This window comes from Anomaloglossus baeobatrachus, chromosome 6, assembly GCF_048569485.1.
Source record: "Anomaloglossus baeobatrachus isolate aAnoBae1 chromosome 6, aAnoBae1.hap1, whole genome shotgun sequence".
In the NCBI taxonomy this organism is placed as follows: domain Eukaryota; kingdom Metazoa; phylum Chordata; class Amphibia; order Anura; family Aromobatidae; genus Anomaloglossus; species Anomaloglossus baeobatrachus.
In genome coordinates, this window is record NC_134358.1 from 554586706 (window position 1) to 554605204 (window position 18499).

At 46.3% G+C, this 18499-nt stretch overlaps 1 protein-coding gene across 9 annotated transcripts in view; it reads right to left on the reverse strand.

Moving 5' to 3' along the window:
• Window positions 1-18499, reverse strand: part of ICA1 (islet cell autoantigen 1) — a 337463-nt gene that overhangs the window by 78099 nt on the left and 240865 nt on the right. For 8 of the 9 annotated variants that reach the window (XM_075315699.1, XM_075315705.1, XM_075315703.1 and 5 more), the window contains 4 exons: window positions 17051-17102; window positions 11177-11348; window positions 8766-8838; window positions 8094-8217 (listed from right to left, as the gene is read on the reverse strand). In XM_075315699.1, the coding sequence (XP_075171814.1) occupies window positions 8094-8217; window positions 8766-8838; window positions 11177-11348; window positions 17051-17067 (386 nt within the window). In that variant the 5' untranslated portion in view covers window positions 17068-17102. Of the gene's footprint in view, window positions 1-8093; window positions 8218-8765; window positions 8839-11176; window positions 11349-17050; window positions 17232-18499 lie in introns of those variants that run through there. The other variant, XM_075315707.1, reaches the window with a different exon arrangement.

Below are 18499 nucleotides of genomic sequence, written 5' to 3' on the forward strand. Positions count from 1 at the left end.
ATTGAGCCCAACCCTTAACTACGTCAGAGGGGAAGGGGTAACGCGTGTCAGTGAGGCGCTTAGTAAAGCGCTTGTCGGGAACCGCTCTGGGCTTCTGGACAGCATCTCTGAAGTTAGAGTGATCGAAAAACGCACTACGTGTACGTTTGGGGAACCTAAACTGGTGTTTCTCCTGCTGAGACGCCGACTCCTCTACAGTAGGAGGCGGGGGAGAGAGATCCAACACCTGGTTAATGGACGAGATAAGATCATTCACTAAGGCGTCCCCTTCAGGTGTATCAAGGTTAAGGGCGACGTCAGAGCCCTGAGCTGCGACGTCCGCCTCGTCCTCCAGAGAGTCCTCAAGCTGGGAACCCGAGCAGCGTGAAGAAGTCGGGGAAGATTCCCAGCGAGCCCGCTTAGCCTGTCTAGGACTGTGGTCCGGGCAGGAGTCCTCCACGTGAGACCTAGGGCCCAACCTGGGAGCGCGCTGCGGCGCGGACCGAGAGGGGCCTGGAGGCGACGATCCAACAGGGGCCGGGGCCTGTGTAAGGACCGGTCTGGACTGCAAAGCCTCTAGCAGCTTCGCAGACCATTTATCCATAGACTGAGCATTGGATTGTGAAAGTGACTCAGAGAGTTTCTCAGCAAAAGAGGCGAACTCTGTCCCTGCCGCCTGGACAGGGGAAGCAGGAGGGTCTGCCTGAGCCGAGGGGCCCACTAGTGACCGAGGCTCCGGCTGAGCAAGCGAAACAGGGGTCGAGCATTGCTCACAGTGAGGGTAGGTGGAACCCGCAGGTAACATAGCCCCACAAGAGGTACAGGCCGCAAAAAAACCCTGTGCCTTAGCACCTTTGCTCCTTGTGGACGACATGTTGTTCTCTCCTAGGAGAGTGATCACTGAGGGTATATGGGAAAGGGTATACAGCCCGACCGAACAGAAATATATATATATATAAATACGTATCTATTCCGGCACCCTAGGGGGACCAGCACCGGGTGACCGGTGTGGCTTACCGACCGCTAAAAAGCGGAGTGTGTGTCCTCCAGATTCCCTGCCTTAGGTCTCCCAGCGTTGCAGAGCTCTTTCCTGATAATCCTTCACCGGCAGAATGCCAAAAAATGGCTGCCGGAGCTCTCAGGGGAGGAGTGGAGCCGTGGGCGGCGCTAGGAAAGTGCGGGAATCTGGGGTCCCCACAGTGATCAGTGAGGGGGGAGGAAACATACAGGATGCTCCGGCCCTCACATCCGACGTCAGGTCGGCAGTCCCGCCCTTACCCCTGACAGGCAGGCCCGGGGGCGGGATTTTTGCTACTAGGCCGCGATGAAGCCGGGGACTAAATTTAAGACCGTGGCCGACAAGCAGGCGCGGTCGGCGCGGAAGTCCGCCGGTCTTCTCAAATCAGCAGCTGCTGCAGCGTCCGGGAAGAAGGTGCTCCCTGCACAGTCCCCATGGGGACACAGAGTACCTTAGAGATGCAGGGCCCGGTCCCTGAGGATGAATAGACTCCTGTCCGGCAGATTCCCACAGGGGCTGCGGAGGGAGCACGGTCCCATTAAATGATGACCGGTCAGGATCCCACTTCTCCCAGAGCCGCTAAGGGATGGTGAAGGAAAACGGCATGTGGCTCCAGCCTCTGTACCCGCAATGGGTACCTCAACCTTAACAGCACCGCCGACGTAGTGGGGTGAGAAGGGAACATGCCGGGGGCCCCGTGGGGGCCCACTTTTCTTCCAACCGATATAACTAATATGAGAATGCATGAGTGGATGTGTGCCTCCTTCCACACAAAGCATAAAACTGAGGAGCCCGTGATGCACGGGAGGGTGTATAGGCAGAGGGGAGGGGTTACACTTTTTAAAGTGTAATACTTTGTGTGGCCTCCGGAGGCAGAAGCTATACACCCAATTGTCTGGGTCTCCCAATGGAGCGACAAAGAAAGTACACGTGCGCTTCAAATCGCTGCAGAAACAGTCCATAATGAAAAGCCGATTTCATGTGGTCTGGATGCAGCCCCTCCCATAAACAGAGCAGGGGCTGCATGCAAAGCGAACAAAGAAGGGAATTTTGTTTACTTACCGTAAATTCCTTTTCTTCTAGCTCCTATTGGGAGACCCAGACAATTGGGTGTATAGCTTCTGCCTCCAGAGGCCACACAAAGTATTACACTCAAAAGTGTAACCCCTCCCCTCTGCCTATACACCCTCCCGTGCATCACAGGCTCCTCAGTTTTGGTGCAAAAGCAGGAAGGAGGAAACTTATAAATTGGTTTAAGGTAAATTCAATCCGAAGGATGTTCGGAGAACTGAAACCATGAAACAATTCAACATGAACAACATGTGTACACAAAAGAACAACTAGCCCGAAGGGAACAGGGGCGGGTGCTGGGCCTCCCAATAGGAGCTAGAAGAAAAGGAATTTACGGTAAGTAAACAAAATTCCCTTCTTCTTTGTCGCTCCATTGGGAGACCCAGACAATTGGGACGTCCAAAAGCAATCCCTGGGTGGGTAAAAGAATACCTCGATAACAAGAGCCGACACGACTCCCTCTTACAGGTGGGCCACCGCCGCCTGAAGGACTCGCCTACCTAGACTGGCATCTGCCGAAGCATAGGTATGCACTTGATAGTGTTTCGTGAAAGTGTGCAAACTAGACCACGTAGCTGCCTGACACACTTGTAGAGCCGTTGCCCGGTGCCGCAATGCCCAGGACGCCCCCACGGCTCTGGTAGAATGGGCTTTCAGCCCCGAAGGAATCGGCAGCCCCGAAGAACGGTAAGCTTCAAGAATCGGTTCCTTGATCCACCGAGCCAAGGTTGACCTGGAAGCTTGCGAACCCTTACGCTCACCAGCCACAAGGACAAAAAGCGCATCTGAACGACGCAGGGGCGCTGTGCGAGACACGTAGAAACGGAGTGCTCTCACTAGATCTAATGAGTGCAAATCCTTTTCAAAGCGGTGAATTGGATTAGGGCAAAATGAAGGTAAGGAGATATCCTGATTGAGATGAAAAGGCGATACCACCTTAGGGAGAAATTCCGGAACAGGACGCAGAACCACCTTATCCTGGTGAAAAACCAGGAAGGGGGCTTTGCATGACAGTGCTGCAAGCTCCGACACTCTTCGGAGTGAAGTAACTGCTACTAGAAATGCCACTTTCTGCGAAAGACGTGATAAGGAGACATCCCGCAGCGGCTCAAAAGGCGGTTTCTGAAGAGCCGTTAGCACCCTGTTAAGGTCCCAGGGTTCAAGCGGGCGCTTGTAAGGTGGGACTATGTGGCAAACTCCCTGCAGGAACGTGCGGACCTGCGGAAGCTTGGCCAGGCGCTTTTGAAAGAATATTGAGAGTGCCGATACTTGCCCTTTGAGAGAACTAAGTGACAACCCCTTATCCATTCCGGATTGAAGGAAGGAAAGAAAAGTGGGTAAGGCAAAAGGCCAGGGAGTAAAACCTTTATCAGAACACCAGGACAAGAAAATCCGCCAAGTCCTGTGATAGATCTTGGCGGACGTCGGTTTCCTGGCCTGTCTCATAGTGGCAATGACATCCTGAGACAACCCTGAAGACGCTAGGAGCCAGGACTCAATGACCACACAGTCAGGTTGAGGGCCGCAGAATTCAGATGGAAAAACAGCCCTTGCGACAGCAAGTCTGGGCGGTCTGGCAGCGCCCACGGCTGACCCACCGTGAGATGCCACAGATCCGGGTACCATGACCGCCTCGGCCAGTCTGGAGCGACGAGAATGGCGCGACGGCAGTCGGACCTGATCTTGCGTAGTACTCTGGGCAGCATTGCCAGCGGAGGAAACACATAAGGCAGTCGAAACTGCAACCAATCCTGAACTAATGCGTCCGCCGCCAGAGCTCTGTGATCTAGAGATTGTGCCATGAAGGCCGGGACCTTGTTGTTGTGCCGTGACGCCATGAGATCGACGTCCGGCGTTCCCCAGCGGCAACAGATCTCTCGAAACACTTCTGGGTGCAGGGACCATTCCCCTGCGTCCATGCCCTGGCGACTGAGAAAGTCTGCTTCCCAGTTTTCTACGCCCGGTATGTGAACTGCGGAGATGGTGGATGCTGTGGCTTCCACCCACTGCAGAATCCGCCGGACTTCTTGGAAGGCTTGACGACTCCGCGTGCCGCCTTGGTGGTTGATGTATGCGACGGCAGTGGCGTTGTCCCACTGGATACGGATCTGCCTGCCCTCCAGCAACTGCTGGAAAGCCAATAGGGCCAGATACACTGCCCTTATCTCCAGGACATTGATCTGAAGGGAAGACTCTATCGGAGTCCAGGTTCCCTGAGCCCTGTGATGGAGGAACACCGCTCCCCACCCTGACAGGCTCGCGTCCGTGGTGACCACAGCCCAGGTTGGGGGCAGGAAGGATTTTCCCTGTGATAGAGAAGTGGGAAGAAGCCACCACTGAAGAGACGTCTTTGTTGCAAGGGAAAGAGAGACGTTCCTGTCGAGGGAAGTCGACCTCCTGTCCCATTTGTGGAGAATGTCCCACTGGAGCGGGCGCAGATGGAATTGCGCGAAGGGCACTGCTTCCATCGCTGCCACCATCTTCCCCAGGAAGTGCATGAGTCGTCTCAAGGGGTGTGACTGAGTCTGAATCAGAGATTGCACCCCTGCCTGCAGTGACAGCTGTTTGTCCAGCGGTAGCTTGACTACCGCTGACTGTGTATGAAACTCCATCCCTAGATAGGTCAGAGATTGGGTCGGTGTCAACTTGGATTTTGGGAAGTTGATGAGCCACCCGAACTGCTGGAGGGTCGCCAGAGCGACGGTAAGGCTGTGTTGACACGCCGCCCGAGAAGGTGCCCTGACTAGGAGATCGTCTAAGTAAGGGATCACCGAGTGCCCGTGAGAATGCAGGACCGCCACAACGGATGCCATGACTTTGGTGAAAACCCGTGGGGCTGTCGCCAGGCCGAAGGGCAATGCCACGAACTGAAGGTGTTCGTCCCCGATGGCGAAACGCAAAAAGCGTTGATGTTCTGGTGCGATCGGCACATGGAGATAGGCATCCTTGATGTCGATCGATGCGAGGAAGTCTCCTTGTGACATCGAGGCGATGACCGAGCGGAGAGATTCCATCCGGAATCGTCTGGTGCTCACGTGTTTGTTGAGCAATTTGAGGTCCAGAACGGGACGGAATGATCCGTCTTTCTTTGGCACCACGAATAAGTTGGAGTAAAAACCGCGACCCTGTTCCTGAGTGGGAACGGGGGTCACGACTCCTTTTTTCAGAGCGTCCACTGCTTGAAAAAGTGAGTCTGCTCGCGCGGGGGGCGGGGAGGTTCTGAAGAAACGAGTCGGAGGACGAGAGCTGAACTCTATCCTGTAACCGTGAGACAGGATGTCTCTCACCCATCGGTCTTGAACATGTGGCCACCAGGCGTCGCGAAAGCGGGAGAGCCTGCCACCGACCGAGGATGCGGTTCGGGGATGCCGTGAGTCATGAGGAGGCCGCCTTGGAAGCAGTGCCTCCGGCGGTCTTTTGGGGGCGTGACTTAGACCGCCACGCATAGGAGTTCCTCTGGTCTTTGTCCTGTCTATTGGACGAAGAGGACTTTGGCTTGGCGGAGGGACGAAAGGACCGAAACCTCGATTGTATTTTTCGTTGCTGAGGTCTCTTAGGTTTGGACTGGGGTAAGGAGGAGTCCTTTCCCTTGGATTCCTTAATAATCTCGTCCAATCGTTCGCCAAACAATCTCTCGCCAGAAAACGGCAAACCGGTTAAGAACCTCTTGGAAGCCGAGTCTGCCTTCCATTCGCGCAGCCACATGGCCCTGCGGACTGCAACAGAATTAGCGGATGCCACCGCTGTACGGCTAGCAGAGTCTAGGACTGCGTTCATGGCGTAGGAAGAAAACGCCGACGCCTGCGAGGTTAAAGATGCAACCTGCGGGGTAGACGTACGTGTGACCGCATTAATCTCAGCCAGACAAGCTGAGATCGCTTGGAGTGCCCACACGGCTGCAAAAGCCGGGGCAAAAAACGCTCCCGTGGCCTCATTTCAGCAGTCAGTTGCGGCGTCCGTAAACCAGGCGCTCCCTACACAGTCCCCATGGGGACACAGAGTACCTCGTGGATGCAGGGCCCTGTCCCTGAGGATAGATAAGCTCCTGTCCAGCAGATTCCCTCAGGGGCTGCGGAGGGAGCACGGTCCCAGAACCTGGATGACCGCTTCGGATCCCACTTCTACCAGAGCCCTCAGGGATGGAGAAGGAAACACGGCATGAGGCTCCGGCCGTCGTACCCGCAATGGGTACCTCAACCTTAACAGCACCGCCGACTTAGTGGGGTGAGAAGGGAGCATGCCGGGGGCCCTGTGAGGGGCCCTCTTTTCTTCCAACCGATACAATCAGCAGCTGCTGCTGACTAAAATGGAGATGTGTGAGTGGATGTGTGCCTCCTTCCACACAAAGCATAAAACTGAGGAGCCCGTGATGCACGGGAGGGTGTATAGGCAGAGGGGAGGGGTTACACTTTTGAGTGTAATACTTTGTGTGGCCTCCGGAGGCAGAAGCTATACACCCAATTGTCTGGGTCTCCCAATGGAGCGACAAAGAAAGAAGTGACATGTCACTTCTTGAAGCGCAGCGCTTTGGGAGCAGCCGAAGCGCTGCGTTCTAATACGCCACATAGGCATGGATTAGCCACAATCTTCATAGATTGTGCTTGGGACACAGGACACATGCAGTTACACTGCGGTGCAGAACGCAGCGTAATTGAATGAAAATACGCTACGTGGGCACAGGGCCTAAAGGCTCATTCAGATGTCCGTGATAATCGGTCTGCACAGGGACCACAATGCACGGACTGAGAGCAGGTCTCTAGAATCTGAACCATCTTATATAGGGTTATGACGCTGTTTGGTTCGGGTCAGGAGACCTGCGCTCAGTCAGTGCATTGTGGTCCCTATGCAGACCGATTATCACGGACATCTGAATGAGACCTTAAGTGAAAATTGCTTGAAGGAGCTCTTTTTCTGTCTTTTCAGCTATTTTATGATCACAGATTCCATAAAAGTTGAATGTTTAGGGGAAAAAAAAAAAGCCCGTAAGGCCATGTGCTCAACATTTCAGTGGTTGTCCTTCTTAAAGTGGTTGTCCATTACTTTTATATTGATGGCCTATAACTAGGATAGGTCATCAATGTCTGATCGGCCGGGGTCCAACACCCGGCACCCCCACCGATCAGCTGATCTTAGTGTTGGCAGCAGAAAGTGATCAGTTCTGGATCTGCCCAGTCAACTGATAGCGTTCGCAGCCGGGTACTGCACATCTGCATCACATTCAAATCAATAGGAGGCGGATGTGCAGTACCTGGAGATGGAGAAGTTCCAGAACTGAGCATTTTCGGGTGCCTACTGCTGCCACCAAAACCAGTTGTTCGGCGGGGATGCTGGGTTTCGTACCCCGCTGATCAGACACGGATGACCTATCCTAAGGCTAGGCCATCAATGTAAAAGGAGTAGACAACCTCTTTAATTGCTCCAGTGCGCATCATAAAATGAAAATACCTGATACTCACCTTCACTAGGGGCACCGTTGAGTGACGCACCAGTAGACTACGTCTTGGTGTCAGCAGCAACTAGGTGTATAGGGCTGAAAATGATGACTCTTTCAGTGGCCCAACAGTGCATACACCTGAATCCTGCTTTGCGGGGCTTTGGACGTAAGCCCTCACAGAGCCACTGAACATATGTTAACACACAATGTGAACATAGCCTACGGCTGGTATAACCGGTGCAGTTTTTGGCACAGTTTTTCATGCATTTGAAACAATAAAAAAGACGACCTACACGGACTGCTGGATCCCCTCTCGGTGTTGGCCGTGTGTTATCTGGCTTGTCTTAAAAACCCGCGAGTGCTCTGTAAGGCCCAATTCACACATCCGGCATTTCGCCGGATCCGGCACGCATGCAGTACAGTACATTCATTTACAGTGGAAGCGCGACACCGTGCAGACAAATGCGGTTGTGCATGAAGCACACAACCGCATGGTGTCGTGCTTCCACTGTAAATGAATGTACTCTACTGCATGCGTGCCGGATCCGGCGAAATGCCGGATGTGTGCAACGGGCCTAAAGTGCCGCTTACCGCTGTTGTGAAGAGAAGCAGAGCGCCTTTCCCGTGGCTTGCATTATTTTTCCAGCCCTTGTTTTATCTTGAGATCCCTGGGAGCGGAGAAATTTCCCCAGTTCGTTCTCCTCTTGAGATAAAACTAAAAAGGAAAATTAAAGAAGAAAAAAAAAAATATGGGAAAAATAAAATTATTATACCACATTGGCTGAACTGCAACCTACGGCTGTAACACTGCAAATCTCAGCATGTACTGACTAAAATGACACAGCCTTGTGTTCTAGAGGGTACAGCTCAACAGCGGACAGTGAAGAAACGTCTGCAGCATGGGAGAGAGTTATTCACAATTTGTTTAGCTCACTTATACAGCACCGTTAATTCCACAGCACTTTACAGACACTATCAATAGCGATTGCTCGGTTTTAGGATTTACATGTTGTGTGCCCTCCATGTTCCGTTGCCCAGCACACCTTATATACAGGTAAGCACGACCGCCATGAACATACAGCTCAATACTCATCTGTTCTCTGCATATATGATGCTATAACTGGATCACAACCATTTGGTAAGGAAATGTTATACACAGTCCAGTATGTAAACCAGGAGCTAGGAATTGCATTATCTACTTTATCCACAAGAGGGAGCTACACACAGATTGTAGAATAGAGAGAGAAACATAGAAACACTTACAACAAATCCTTTTTTGATACTGCTCTATCACCTTCAGCAGCTCCATACACGTCCGCTGGATAGAGTGGAAAAGCTGGAAAAAAGGTAAGTACACAGTGACTCCATCAGCAGAATAGTGAGTGCAGCTCTGGAGTATAATGCAGGAGGTAACTCAGGATCAGTACAGGATAAGTAATGTAATACAGTGACTCCATCAGCAGAATAGTGAGTGCAGCTCTGGAGTATAATACAGGAGGTAACTCAGGATCAGTAATGTAATGTATGTACACAGTGACTGCACCAGCAGAATAGTGAGTGCAGCTCTGGAGTATAATACAGGAGGTAACTCAGGATCAGTAATGTAATGTATGTACACAGTGACTGCACCAGCAGAATACTGAGTGCAGCTCTGGAGAATAATACTGGATGTAACTCAGGATAAGTAATATATATATACACAGTGACTGCACCAGCAGAATAGGGAGTGCAGCTCTGGAGTGTAATATAGGATATGTAATGTAAATACACAGTGACTCCACCAGCAGAATAGGGAGTGCAGCTCTGGAGTATAATACAGGATGTAACTCAGGATCAGTACAGGATCAGTAATGTAATGTATGTGCACAGTGAATGCACCAGCAGAATGGTGAGTGTGGCTCTGGAGTATAATACAGGATGTAACTCAGGATCAGTAATATATATACACAGTGACTGCACAAGCAGAATAGTGAGTGCAGCTCTGGAGTATAATACAGGAGGTAACTCAGGATCAGTACAGGATCAGTAATGTAATGTATGTACACAGTGCCTGCACCAGCAGAATAGTGAATGCAGCTCTGGAGTATAATACAGGATGTAACTCAGGATCAGTAATGTAATGTATGTGCACAGTGAATGCACCAGCAGAATAGTGAGTGCGGCTCTGGAGTATAATACAGGATGTAACTCAGGATCAGTAATATATATACACAGTGACTGCACAAGTAGAATAGTGAGTGCAGCTCTGGAGTATAATACAGGAGGTAACTCAGGATCAGTACAGGATCAGTAATGTAATGTATGTACACAGTGCCTGCACCAGCAGAATAGTGAATGCAGCTCTGGAGTATAATACAGGAGGTAACTCAGGATCAGTACAGGATCAGTAATGTAATGTATGTGCACAGTGAATGCACCAGCAGAATAGTGAGTGCGGCTCTGGAGTATAATACAGGATGTAACTCAGGATCAGTAATATATATACACAGTGACTGCACAAGTAGAATAGTGAGTGCAGCTCTGGAGTATAATACAGGAGGTAACTCAGGATCAGTACAGGATCAGTAATGTAATGTATGTACACAGTGCCTGCACCAGCAGAATAGTGAGTGCAGCTCTGGAGTATAATACAGGAGGTAACTCATGATCAGTAATGTAATGCATGCCCTGTGGAGAATTTATATTGTTTTCTATATGTCGTTCTATTACACTAAACGAGTATAAACTGTAATAACACAATTTACTACTGACTGCAGGTGAGGGGGCTATAAAGCTTTGTTTTATGTTATCACCTTTAACCCTTTAAAATCAGAGAGATTACTGCTCTGTGACTGACAAACATCAGAGTCTTTCTTTTTTACGTTAAAGGGATTGTACAGACAATGTTCTGCCTCAGCTGAAGTCTGGCGAGTTTACGTCGCTGTCCTCATGTCAACAGAGTGTCAGCCAATCAGTGAGCTCGGTGGCATATTTTATTTTTTTTTTTTTTTACAAAGAAACCTCAGCTGGTTCAGGACATTGACTAAAAAGGTAGAACCCCATTAAAGGGTATGCATGTGAGAAGATCTGCATTTAAAGGGAATCTGTCACCAGGTTTTTGCTCCTACATCTGAGAGCAGCATAATGTAGATGCAGAGACCCTGATTCCAGCGATGTGTCACTTACTGAGCTGTTTGCTGTCATTTTGATACAATCACTGTTTTCTCTGCTGCAGATCTAGCAATTATACAAAGCTCATGAATATCCTGGACTACCTGCAGCACGCCAAGTAGTCCTTGAATAATAATCTCCTGGTGATTAAACAGTGATTTTATCAGCAGCCCAGTAAGTGACACATCGCTAGAATCAGGGTCTCTGCCCCTACATTATGCTGCTCTCAAATTAAGGCGGTGACAGGTTCCCTTTAATCACACCCTGCTCGTGTGTGTGCTCTCTGCTATGCAAATACGTAATATCCATGTGTATGTTCAGTAGATAGAAGATATATTATGATTTTATTTATTTTAAATATAATGGAGTACATTCTGTGTGTATATACTGACAGTAAGAAGGTTACTGGGTTACAGCTTGAACTTTTAAAGTGTGTGCTGCTTCTCAGGTTAAATATTGTATTGGATGTTCCCGCGTGGTGCAGTTTTATTTCATTATTGTATGACACAACCCCGGACACCAACCTCCAGTTTGGCATCGAGGTCCGAGTCCGAGGCCACGACGTGCTCATCTTCCTTCTTCCCGGTAACTTTAATCAGCGTCTGCTTTGTCTTCCAGTATTTCTGCTGCATCTTATTTACCACCGACTTCTCCTGACCTTGAGCGTAGCGGTCGTAGAACTCTCGGGAGTAATGACTGTGAGGAACCAAAGGAAGGGAGAAAATATTAGAAAATAAATGATGGCAAAGTCATGAAATCAGAGCAGCCAGCGCCTTATGACACCTCTAAGAATCTGCCTTCTATCCGCCCGGAATCATCCACTACAACTACAAGTCCTAGGCAGAAGCTATTAAAGGGGGGAAGTGAGAAATGCATGATCCCTGGGGGTGGGGTTCTGCTGGGACCCCCCAATTATTTCTTAAAGTCCAAAGTTCCCAGTGGCAAAGGAGCAGTGAAGCCAGATCAATGTACGGCTATGTGCGCACTAGAAAAGTGATTTTTCTCAAGAAAATTTCTTGAGAAACTTCTGGGAGTTGAAGATTACCGCACCTGCGGTAAAAAAAAAACCGCACCAAATCCGCGGGAAAAACGCATGCGTTTTTGCCGCGTTTTTTCCCGCAGGTTGGTCCCTGCGGTTTTTTTATGCTAAACAGAAATAAATAATATAGATAATAGATAGATAAATCGATAGATAGACAGATAATGGATAGAGGGAAAGATGGATAGATGAATAGATAGAGAGATAGAGGGATAGATAGATAGAAAGATGAGAAAGACCTATATAATGTCCCACCCTCTTGCATTTTCTAAGTTGGCACTCTTTAGTGACTTTCATGTGGCACTAAAGGGTGCCTAGCCTTGTATTTAGCCAAAAAATAAATAATTATAAAAAATGACGTGAGGTCTCCCCTATTTTTGTAGCCAGCTAGGGTAAAGCAGACGGCTGCAGCCTCCAAACCACAGCTGGCAGCTTCACCTTGGCTGGTAATCCAAAACAGAGGGCACCCCATGCTGTTATTTTACATTAAATAAATAATTTAAAACAAAAAAACATGGGGTCCCCCCAAAATTGGATCATCAGCCAAGGTAAAGCGGACAGCTGGGGTCTGATATTCTCAGAATAGGGAGGTCCACTATCATTGGACACTCCCCAGCTTAAAAATAGCAGGCCGCAGCTGCCCCAGAAGTGGCGCATCCATTAGACGTGCCAATCCTGGCGCTTCGCCCCAACTCATTCCGTTGCCCTGGTGCGGTGGCAAACGAGGTAATATATGGGGTTGATGACAGATGTGTAATGTAACCTGGCATCAAGCCCTGGGGTTCGTGATGTCACGCGTCTATCAGATACCTGACATCACAAACCCAGTCAGTAAGAAATATAAAATAGTCAACAAAAAATGTTTTATTTGAAAAAAGAAAAAAAAAAAACACTACCCACATTCCCTCTTTCACCAATTTATTGATAAGAACAATCAATTCCACGTCCGGCGTAGTCCAATAAGGGGGGGGGGGCGTCCCACGGCGATCCATACCATAGTCACTGTCCCAGTCCATGAAGAACTGAATGTTCCTCATTGGCTGGGAGAGCAATGCAGTGACCTGAGCTAACATCAATAGCCCAGGTCACTGCAGGGGATGCCGAGCGCTGCTGTCAGGAGGATAGATGAGATCATTACCTGCTGTGATCATCTCCTGTACTGCTGACGTCAGCGCTGTCACTGACTTCTATGCCCGCCTCGTTGTCAGCAGTATCGCGAGAGCCCATGACGTCACCGCTAGTGACAGTCTCGGGCCGCTCGCGAGACGGGCATAGACAGCAGTGACCGCGGTGACGTCAGGAGGCAGGAGATCGTCACAGCAGGTAATGATCTCATCTCACCTCCTGACAGCAGCGCTCGGCATTCCCGCGGCTGCACACACTGCAGCGTGACAAGCAGCTGATACTGCTGGCAGACACTGACACTGCAGTGCAGGCAGCGGCGGGGCTGGAGCAGGACACAGACTGCACGGGCACCTGGAGGTCATACGGAAGTGCTTCCGTGCGGCGTCCAGGGAGTGTGACGTGTGTGTTTACTCTGCTCCGCCTCCTCTTCCTGGCATAATGACATCACTTCCTGCAAAACCGCAGGCAGCGATGTGCATTACTGCAGGTAAATCGCGGCTATACCGGGGGTATACTGCACATCATTTGCTACCTGCGGTATACCCGCGGTATTTCGCGATTACATTACAATGAATGGAGTGAAATACCGGGGGTATTCCGCAGCTACCTGCAGAAAAGAAGTGACATGCACATTTTCTCGAGAAATTTTCTCAAGAAAATCTTCACAAAGAATTTTCTTGAGAAAAAAACGCAGCGTGCGCACAGCTATTTTTTTTTCCCATAGGTTTTGCTGGGAAATGTCTGCAGAAAGATTCCAAACATGTCTCAAGAAATTTCCGCAGCAAAACCGCGGGTAAAACGGCCTAGTGCGCACAGGGCCTAAGGGTTATTCCCGTCTTCATACATGGATATTATCGCACAGTGTTTGTAAACACAAAGCACTTATTTAAATTTCCAGCCGTTATTGGGATATTAACACTTTTCTCTAATTTACAGCTTGTTGCCTTAGTGACCGACCACCGCAGCGATGAAGTTAGCCGGGATTAGGAGTCAACAGCGCGCTCTGGCGATCATGGCTGGCTACAAAAAAGTCAATAGAAAAAGAGCTTGTAAGCGCTGCACCTGTTCTGCTGCTGAGCAGCGATGGTCGGTCTCTACGGCAACGAGCTAGAAAATTACTGTTAGATCTCAAGAATAACTGGAATTTTTTAATAAAAAGGTCCATGAAGATGGGAATACCCTTTAAATGTTTTTTTCAAGTGTGGTGGCAGCGTTTAAAAACCTTCAACATGGTGGGTGTCAATTTTGATGGCCATGCCACTTACTGACCCCCTGTGGGGCGCCGATCAGCTTCCATGGCAGTCTGAGGCATAATGAAAAAAAAATAAAAACCTGCTCCAAAAAGTTTCCAAAGAAGAAGGATAAATATTCTGTTAGTTTTGGGCAACTTTGAGTGCAACAATAAAAAAGTTTATTTTTTTACATTTTGATACTTACATTTTGTTAAAAATTCTGACTTTTTTTTAAAAAAAATATTTTCTACATTCTCCCCTTTTTAAGTGAGCTGAACCTGCGATCGTTTCCATGTACATTGACTTTCTACATTGAAGTCCAGCTACAGGAGGTATCACATGGCAGACACAAGGGGTCTTCATTAATAATAATAATAATAATAATAATAGCTATAGAAATAAAGATTATTATTATTATTATTATTAATGAAGACCCCTTGTGTCTGCCATGTTAGACCTCCTGTGGCTGGACTTCAATGTAGGAAGTCAACGTACATGGAAATGATCGCAGGTTCAGCTCACTTAAAAAGGGGAGAATGTAGAAAATATTTTTTTTTAAAAAAAAAAAAAAAGTATAAAAAAAAAGTCAGAATTTTTAACAAAATGTAAGTATCAAAATGTAAAAAAAAAAATAAAATAAAAAAAAACAACATTTATTTATTACTGTTGCACGCAAAGTTGCCCAAAACTAAAAATATTTATCCTTCTTTGGAAACTTTTTGGAGCAGTTTTTTTTTTGTTGTAGCCTTCTGATTGGTCGTTGTCCAATTTGGGGATAAAAGAAGCGATAGGCGTTCTCTTCTCTCCAACCTTTAGGCTTTGTGCCCATGTGGCTTTTTTTTTGCATTTTTATAGCATTCTTCCATGTCTGTTTGTTTTTTTTTTTTTTAAATCTCAGCAAAGTCTATGAGAATCGTGACTTGCTGTGCGCACGTTGCTTCTTTTGTCTTAGCAGTTTTTGTTGCTGAAATCTCAATTGTTTCTGCCTTTTTTCCTGATTTTTTCACCAGTTGCCTTCAATGGAGTCAGTGAAAAATGCAAGTAATAATGCATGTGTAATGCCCACGTTGCTTTTTTTGAGCTCACTGGGGTTCCCTGCAGCTTCATCTCGTGGTCTTTACTGCGGGACCTACAGCAGGAAACTCCGGTGACATCACAAGGTGAATCGGGTTCATGTCGGCGGATCACCGGGGTTTTCGGTTCATCTTGTCACTGGGGTTCCCTGCACCTAGGCCTCATGGCCTTTACTGCGGGACCTTGCAATGTAGGTGCCCTGGTCTGTGAGGCGATCTGTACCTCAGTAACCCGGGGTCATCATGGTGACGACCCAGGGTTACCATGGCAGCAATCGGCTCCCTCTGATTGCATTACAGGGACCCGATCACCAGGGAGAGACAGGCGATTCCTCTCCCTGCCTCCTGAATGCTGCGGTCGCACTGATCACAGCATTTAGGTGGTTAAACTGCCCTGGCTGCGAGAGTCGAGTCCCAACTGTAACAGCAGCCGGTGAGCCGGCAGCGATCACGGGGGTACAGCGCCTGAACCCCCATGGTCACCATGACTAAGAAATGCACAAAAAGAAGCATGGGAAAAAACGCACAACCGCAAAAAAAAAATGCGCATTTTTTCAGCTGCTTTTTTCCTAATAAAACATGCACATAAAAGCGCAATGTGGGTACATGGCCTTAGTATTTTATTTTTTATTTTTTTTTATTGAAAGCTTGAAGCATTTAAAACACTCCTGAACATGTGAACAGCCAAGGCTCTGCTCACATTGAGGTTTGTTTGTTTGTTTTTTATCCCCAGAAGCACAAAAATTAAAATTTTTAAAGCAGAAACCGCAAAAGAAAAAACACCTTTGTTTGTAGGGGAAGTTTTTTTTGAGTTTACTTTTTCCTGACGTGTTTTTGGAAGACTTTTTAAAATATTTTTTTTTTCCTGCCTTTGGATTGGACACTGCTTATTTTGGAACAGATTTCAGCAAGACCTGCTATAAATAAATAAATAAATAAATAAAATAAAAAAAATAATATAAAACAAAATGTAACCTGCACTTTATTATTCATTCGTTTGTTTTATTTTGTTTTTTTTTTGTTTTTTAAAACCTCTTCAGGGAAAAAAAAGCCAAAAAAAAAAACAAAAAAACAAACCTTATCGGTTAAAAATTTAGAGATAAAATTGAATTGTTTTCCCAATAGTTTTTTGAGGAGGATTTTAAAGTTTCCACCCAAATTAAAAATAAAAAAAATTCTGGAAAAAAGCCGAAATAATTCCTCTATTGCAATTAAATGGGATTATTTTGCATGGGTTTATTTTTAACCACTTAAAAAAAAAAAAAAAAAAGAAGTGTGAACATACTCTAAGTTCAGTACCGCTGTAACTGCACTGACTGGTAAATCAGATTTTTCAGTGGTTTTTTTTTTTTTTTTCAACCGCACAATGAATAATGGAAAAACACAAAGAACAAAAAAAATAAATAAATAAATAAAATGGCGGAGTCCCATTTTTTCTTTTTTTTTTTCTTCAACATTTCCTCACACGAATTTTTTACGGCGTCTTTCCAAATGAAAAACTAGTCCTGGAAAAAATAAATAAAAAAAAAACAAAACAACAAAATATTAAAACAAAAGGTTCTGGCACTTGGGGGAAATTAGCCCTGTAAAAACAGAAAAAAAAACAAAAAAAACCCCAAAAAGCTTAAAAAAAAAATACAAAAATCTTAAAATATAATTTCGGCTCTTGGGGGAGGGTAGAACATTGGCCATTAAGGGGTTAAAGAGCAAATCTGCACCGCCTCGCGCTTGTACACCGCCACAGTGAGCGAAATAATAGATAATGGCGGGCGAGCGCCACCTGAGACGGCGATTATGGGATGTAAATGGTGAATAAAGTCAGAAATAAACATTGTCATATAATATTGTATCAAAACTGTTTAAAAAACGCACAAAAGTCGCAGCTGACACCTGAAATGCTCTGACACAGCACACAGCCTCATCACTTACTAGTTGTGACCGTCCATTTTTTTTTTTCTCCTTTCACCTTCTCTTCAGAGACCTGAGGAGGAAGCAGACGGCGGTCAGAGGAGGCCTCGTCATGGCAGCGCGGGCGCAGTTGTTATAGGCACGGATATTATTTACATCCGTGGACGGGCATCAACCAGCACGCATGCGCCTCAAACCAGCGGAAGCTTATCGCGCATGCGTCACTTATTACTCGATACGCATGCGTCTATAACGAAAGCCGATGGAAGGAAACCAGTGCGAACCCTAATGCGCATGCGCGAAATAACTGCATGAACAGAGTTTTGTCGCTAGGTGTCGCCGTATTTAAGTCTGAGTGATACAGTGTATAAAATGATCATTATCAATAAAGATATTCGATTGCCATAGAAACCATGAAAGGCAATGTATATATATATATAGTTATGAAGGTTGAACAGATCAGACTGTAAATTCCTTCTCCATGATATGATGATGATGTACTGATATAGATATGCCATGTGTATATATATATATATATATATATATATATATATATATATATATATATATATAAAAAAAAATATATAAATATATATGTCTATATATATATATATATATATATATATATATATATATATATACACACACACACACACACACACACATACACACGTATAGCATATCTATATCAGTACATGTGTGTGTGTATATATATATATATATATATATATATATATAAAAGTATATATGTGGTATATATATATATATATATATATATATTATATATACATATATATATATATATATATATATATATATATATATAAACTAAAAGTAAATATATATTTAAGCACTGTTAATATATATAAGCATATATATAGCTCAGAAAAAAGGGAACACTAAAATACCATTCTGTTGTTTAAGTGTTCCCTTTATTTTTTTGAGCAGTATACACTGTATATATATATATATATATATATATATATATATATATAATATAATATGTCAGTATATTATCATCATCATAATCATCACATTATTGAAGAGGAATTTACAATCTCATCTGTTCAACCTTCATAACTTTTTAGATATATCCCATTTTTGTTATAAACAACATCACTAGAGATTATCTAATCCAGGGCCTGCTCTAGCTTTATAAAGGGCCCTTGGGGGCCACATAGTCACTCACTTTTGGGGGTTAATGTGGGAAATCTGCACCAAATACGCAACGTATAAACGCAGTTCAAAGGGGCATATTTCACCGTCAGACCCTAATACCCGGACAGTCCGCAAGTTCCCCCGGCCTAAAATTACAGCTAATATTTGTCTATGAGACAGTAAGTTCAGGTTGGGAGAGCCGGGGTCACTGTGAAATCTGCCCGCGTCACCCCGGTCTAGGGCTACGTTCACACACTGTGTATTTGTTTTGGATTTTTTTATTGCAGATTTCACTCTTGCATTGTAAATGAT